Source organism: Carassius carassius, chromosome 5, assembly GCF_963082965.1.
Source record: "Carassius carassius chromosome 5, fCarCar2.1, whole genome shotgun sequence".
NCBI classification, from domain to species: Eukaryota; Metazoa; Chordata; class Actinopteri; order Cypriniformes; family Cyprinidae; genus Carassius; species Carassius carassius.
The window spans coordinates 37427626-37434363 of NC_081759.1; the positions used below are offsets into that span (position 1 = coordinate 37427626).

The 6738-nt window shown below is 35.6% G+C and overlaps 1 protein-coding gene across 1 annotated transcript; it reads right to left on the reverse strand.

Moving 5' to 3' along the window:
• Positions 1-604: 604 nt before the first annotated feature.
• On the reverse strand, positions 605-6468 carry fdx1b (ferredoxin 1b). Its single transcript, XM_059549245.1, has 4 exons — positions 6279-6468; positions 4223-4350; positions 1814-1943; positions 605-885 (listed from the first exon to the last, which is right to left on the reverse strand). The coding sequence occupies exons 1-4, from the start codon at positions 6419-6421 to the stop codon at positions 771-773; spliced, it is 516 nt and encodes a 171-aa protein (XP_059405228.1). The 5' UTR covers positions 6422-6468; the 3' UTR covers positions 605-770.
• Between the last annotated feature and the right edge of the window lie 270 nt (positions 6469-6738).

The following is a 6738-nucleotide window of genomic DNA, read 5'->3' on the forward strand; positions in this document are numbered from 1 at the left end:
ATTTTTAATAAGTTTTTTCAAATAAATAAATATGTCTAAAAAAAAAAAAAAAAAAAGATTATTTTCAACCCTCATTCTGACCCTCTGTATAAAATGACCTGTTTTAAGGTGCGTGTCCTTTAAGGCTTGTCAGGAATCAGACACTGTTATGATTGGCTAATGTTATTGTATATGAAACACCATTGTATATTGTATATCGACACCAAATACAAATCCTGCCGAACCACAGAGTGCCACGCAAATATTTTCCCATAAAATCACATTATATATGTCCCAAATTATTTTAAATGTACATAATGACTTCATCCTAGGCTTAAAGACAACATTTTTCTTTCTGTCAGTATGCTTTATGTAGAGAGCCAATAATAGCCATAGATCGCGCTTTCTCTTTCTGTTTGCTCTGTTTTGTCAAACACCATACTTCGACTAATTTATATTATATTATACTTATATATATATATTTGATATGTTCCCTTTTTTGTGCCTGTCAAAAGCCTAGCTGTGGAAAAAGATCAAGGAAAATTTGAATTCTCATGTAATGACCCCTTTAAGGAAATAAATATTCACCCTATTCTGTGGCTGTTAAAAAAAATGTTGGATGATATAGTGGATCACATTCATTTTTATTGTTTTGTGTAATTTCAAAGTACCATGTTCATATGCTTCAAAGCAAAACAAAACAAAAACAGCATTGGTAAAGAAAAACTTTTCTCTTACTGTGTATTAAGTGTTAAATTAACATGGAAATTGTACATGTGACTGCTTGTGTATCATTTGCTGCTCACTGCCTCTTGCTTTCCTCGCTGATCTTTGATTTCTTGCGGGACGTGAACTGTCATTCCGTCCATCCAGCGCTCCACAGTCACCTGACACCCCAAACGAGATCTGAGCCAATGACAGAACAGCAGCAAAATTAACAAAAAATAATAATAGCATAGTTTAACTAAAGCACTGTTTAGTTAGTATTTTATTATTTTCTATTTTACAAACCATTAAAACTTCTAGCACATTATGTCAAAATATATGTTCTGAATGGCATCTAACTTCCTTGAAGTCTTCCTGTGTATTTGCGTCAATGTCTGTGCAAATAAAAGTTTTTTTTTATGTTTTATGTTGAGGATGTAGAGTGGATGTAGCTGATACGAATCATGTACATTATGCATTTGATTGAGATAATTAACCTGCTAGCAATGCACTTCAGTTTACTTGTGCTAGCTCAGTTCTATTTCACTTGCACATTGTTGATGTCTTAAAGTACTCTTTTTCTTTTCATAATTCACCAACAATTTAAAATCATTTCTTTATTGTCTAAGATGCACTCATGTGATTACAGACATCCCTCCCAGTAAAAACACATTTTACCCCCCCCCACCCCCCCACCCCAACCTTTGAATAATACATGATTAAAACTCTTCAATTAAAGTAACATTAGTACCAAAATCACGGCTGTCCCTTATCCTTTTCATTTGCTTTCACGTTTGAACATAATCAGCATACTCAGGGTGATTCATTCAACAGCATTTGTGCACATTGTGATGCAGAATGTGATGCTTATTGGATACTCCTTCAAGATGCATGTCTACAAGGTGGAAATTGTAACGGCATGCATGCTAACAATATTTGTTAATAGAATACTGAAATTGCATATTAATACCCTGGAAACAGGGCTTCTATCTCTCTCACTCAATTTCCAGCAGTCTAGGAGTTTCCCATTTGCAAGAGTCATAAGGTGCTATCAATATGCAGAAGACTAACAGACTTGATACTGCTCACTACTGACTTTACAATGATATTTTAGATCCAGGTGTCTTACGTCTTGGTGAGTCCATAAGCCAAATCCAGCATGTCCACCTCTTCATCCACCACTGGCTCCAGTTTGTCATACACACTCTCCTCAAATATCAGGTGACAGGTGGAACAGGCCAGAGTGCCCTCACATGCTCCTAAGACACAAACAACACATGTTGAGTTTCCATATTTTATGAGGACATTCCATAGACGTACCGTACATGTGATGGTCTTTATATCGTATTAACTATATTTTCTCCCCTTACTCAAACCCTACTCCTAAACCTTCCAGGATTACAACAGTACCAAATTTTTATTATTTTACTTTTTGCTAAGAATGCCAAAAACATTTTTAATCATTTTTATTCAAGAATTCAAATCATCGAAATAAATAGGTAAATACAATTGATGAACATAATACCTTTCATATACAGGTGCATCTCAATAAATGAGAATGTCTGAAAAAATTCATTTCAGTAGTTCAACTCAATGTGAAACTTGTGTATTAAATACATTTGGTGCACACAGACTGAAGTCTTTGGTTCTTTTAATTGTGATGATTTTGGCTCACATTTAACAAAAACCCACCAATCTCAACAAATTAGAATATGGTGACAAACTAGAATATGGTGAAATGTCAATCAGCTAATCAACTCAAAACACCTGCAAAGGTTTCCCGAGCCTTCAAAATGGTCTCTCAGTTTGGTTCACTAGGCAACACAATCATGGGGAAGACTGCTGATCTGGTCCAAAAGATAATCACTGACACCCTTCACAAGGAGGGTAAGCCACAAACATTCATTGACAAAGAGGCTGGCTGTTCACAGAGTGCTGTATCCAAGCATGTTAACAGAAAGTTGAATGGAAGGAAAAACTGGAAGAAAAAGATGAACAACCAACCGAGAGAACTGCAGCCTTATGAGGATTGTCAAGCAAAATCGTTTCAAGAATTTGAGTGAACTTCACAAGGAATAGATTGAGGCTGGGGTCAACGCATCAAGAGCCAACACACACAGACCTGTCAAGGAATTTGTTGAACCACGGACAACGTCAGAGGCCCAGTGGTCCAAAGTCCTCTTTTCAGATGAGCGCAAGTTGTGTATTTCGTTTAAAAAACCAAGGTCCTAGAATCTGGAGGAAAGGTGGAGAAGCTCATAGCCCAAGTTGTTTAAGTCCAGTGTTAAGTTTCTACAGTCTGTGATGATTGTCGGGTGCAATGATTTGTCGGGGTTTTTTGGAAACCAAAGTCACTGCACCTGTTTAACAAGACATTTTGGAGCACCTCATGCTTCCTTCTGCTGACCAGCTTTTTGAAGATGCTGATTTCAGTTTTCCACAAACTGATCACCTCCATGTCACGCTGAATTGAGTCAGTAATTAAAGCAAAAGGAGTACCAAGTATTGAGTACATGTACAGTAAATGAACATACTTTCCAGAAGGCCAACAATTTACTAAAGATGTTTTTTTTTTATTGGTCTTATGAAGTATTCTAATATGTGGAGACCGTGAATTTGTGTTTTTTTAATGTGAGTCAAAATCATCACAATTAAAAGAACCAAATACTTAAACTACTTCAGTCAGTGTGCACTTACTTTATTTAAAACACAAGTTTCACAATTTGAGTCGAATTACTGAAATTAAAACTTTTCCACGACATTCTAATTTATTGAAATGCGGCTATATACACACACACACACACACACACACACACACACACACACATATATTTTTTTTCTATATAATTTATTTAAATATTTTTTGCACTGACAGAATAAATTATTTGTGGGATGAAAAAAAAGAGAAAAATATTAAGCAAAATGATTTAGTGTTTTAAGGTAAAGAGTAGGAATATCACAGAAAAAATAAACCATTTATAGGAGCAGTTAGGTATTCTCAGTGTTTTTTTCAGTTGTATGTGTCAGCAAGGGAGAGCACATTCCTTTTGACAGCTTCGACAAATGCTACAAAGTCTGAATCATTATGTGTGTGTGGGAGCTGGAAAAAAGATTATGACACAAGAGCAAGATATAATCTTACAGAACTACTTATAAGTTAATATAAATGAACCTTATCTACTCTATCTATCTATCTATCTATCTATCTATTTTTTTATGTTAGTTTAACAATAATAACAAGAAATATAACTTGTTTTTACTAGGGGGATCGGAACATCAAATTGATCCTGGCTTGAGAAGATGTTTTAGTGAGATATACATCACATCAGTGAAAAAAAGATGATTTCTGTTTCATGCTGACTTCAGGTCATGTCGACACATCTAAGCCATAACAAAATGGTTTAGAACAGATTACATGGAAAACAAGTAGAAGGAACAACATTATGGATAATATAATGCCATAACACAAACACACACACATATAAAAAAAAAATGGGACTGAATGAAGCCTAAATAATACAAAAAATTGTCTCATTACCAAAGCCACTGATGTCAAGATTCTTCTTGATAACCACGTCTAGAAGAGTCTCTCCCTCTGTGACAAACACGCTGCTCTTTACCCCCGACTGATTTACAAAGTGCACCAGCACTTTAGAGCCCGAGGAACTGAGAACACACACAGATAAATACACTGAACTCATTTCATTGCACTGATGTTCTTGGTAGAGACATTCTTAGTGACAAAAAAAAAAGTAAAAATAGAATTATAAACAATGGATTGGCTTGATGTGTCAAATAGTGTTAAAGTGAAATGCAATTTCTGAGCAGGAACAAGGGTTATTTTATTATTTTGTTTAGTACGCATTTTAAAGAGGTAGAATCTGCAGTGTTCTGCACTAATTTAACTCTTGATTATACAAGGATGTTAATTAGTTTACAATCTCTTAATCATTCATTTGGAAGGCAGGACCCTAATGATTGCTCAGCTGGGCATTAATTAATTGACAATAAAACAATCATCGGACACCTTTGGATTTTGTGATTCCAGACCAAATGAAAAAAAAAAACTTTAATTAGACATTTGTCAAAGAACACCATGATATTAAACATGATCTTCTGGCCTTTCTTAATCTTTAAATAGTGCAGTTAAATAGCAAAGCCTAGAAAAAGACTACAATTTGAATGTTTGTGGACTTGCTATAAAGTAGAAAATGGAAAGTAAATTACCATCCTCTCAACACAAGAAAAATGACCCGGACTAGGCCATTTGTCCTTCTCATGGCATTTATGTGAACGGTCATTGAGTCATGGGTTTCGTTATTTGTTCTGTCCAAGTATACATGACACTATGCGTAACTGAATATTTAAGTCATTAAATACACATCATCTCATGCCTATTTTGCCTATTTTTAAGAGTGTATGAGCAAAAGACACTTGTTGACAGATGGACTTGTTGAGCTTGAGTCAAAAGCAATCTGTAGCCATTCAGTCTGATATGTCAAGGAATGCACAGATCCTTTCTCAGATTACTATTGCCAAGGCAGATGGGGAATGAGTTTATTTTATCTGCGCAGAATTGATAGAAACACCATCTGATTACAGGCTGTTCAAAACAACCTGGTATGGTCGGATGGAGAAGAAAAGCACCTCTGATTCCTGTGGAAACCCGGTGGGTTGACAAGAGTGGGCTTTTTCACCTTTTCTTAGTGCCTTGTAAAAGAAAAATACTAGTAGATATTCACCACACAATGCTGAAGAAAGCAAATGTTTCTCCTGTATGTTGAGTGCATTAAAGCTAAGAATACAAAGGTCAAAGGTTATGTGATGTATTAAATAATAAGTGCATTTAGAGTTCTAGTGATCTTTCAAAGAGATGCTGTGGGCTAAACATTCCCAAAGCCAGTGATATAATGAGCTGATTTAAAATTACACACTTGTTATTTTCAGGTTTTAGGAAATGCAGTACATACAGAAAAAAAATCATTTTCTCACCCTCATGCTATTCCAAACAATTTTTTTTTATATTATGTTGACTGCAAAATATATGTTTTTGTTTGGTTGTATAATTGTATGAACAAAAATTGTTCTTCATGAAAAACTTTTCTATTGTGGATAAGAAAAATGTCACCTGCTACCTAAACCTACTAGTAACTATGAGCAATTACAGTTAGTAATTTGTTTCATACATCATCTATCTTTCAGCAGAGAATGGCTGAATCAAACAAGAAGGGTATTATCAGAGTGTGATATGAAGTATAATGTGTGAATGATCCCAAAAAAGGAACCCAAAGTGTTTCATTTTCACTCAAGCGAAACAGACATATAACTGTAATTTATTCTCCACATACTGTAGTATCATAGATCATTTATTGTTAAAAATACTCTTTATATTCAGTATTCTGTACCTAAAGGTTAATAAACCTGGGTCTGTGTGAAGTTAGACTAGCGACAACCCCACTTTAGAAAGGTGTGACTTCCACAGCTGGGCACTACAATATATCTGTTATTTTTATTTGTACATTAAATTAAATGAGAAGTTACATATTCCATGTACAGACAAGTGAAACGACAAGAAAAGTACATTTGATCCTTACCCATCTGTCTGGGATTGACTGCAGAGCCTGGGAACTGTGTGAAGAAATCTTGGATGGGTCCTCGTGGATCCTGGGGCCAAGCTGTAACGGAGCAGGACCTGTACACACTTACGAAAGGCCATGCTGTCCTGCTGTGCAAGCATGTATGCATGTGGCTCTATGAACGAGGAGGCTCTGCATCTAATTTTGGGGTGTTCTTCGTTTCAAGGACAAAAGCAGCAAGCTCCATGGTAAGGCCAACCCTGAGGTGGACAAGGTTAAACACACAGAGAAGAGGAGAGAGAGTGAAGCCTTGGTCTTAAAGGGATATCTCACCCAAAAGTGAGCTATCCAGTCAAGAATTACTCACCCTCATGTCGTTCCAAACCCGTAAAACCTTCGTCCATCTTCAGAACACAAATTAAGATATTTTTTGATGAATACTTTATGTGCACAAAGAAAACAAAAATAAAGACTTTAT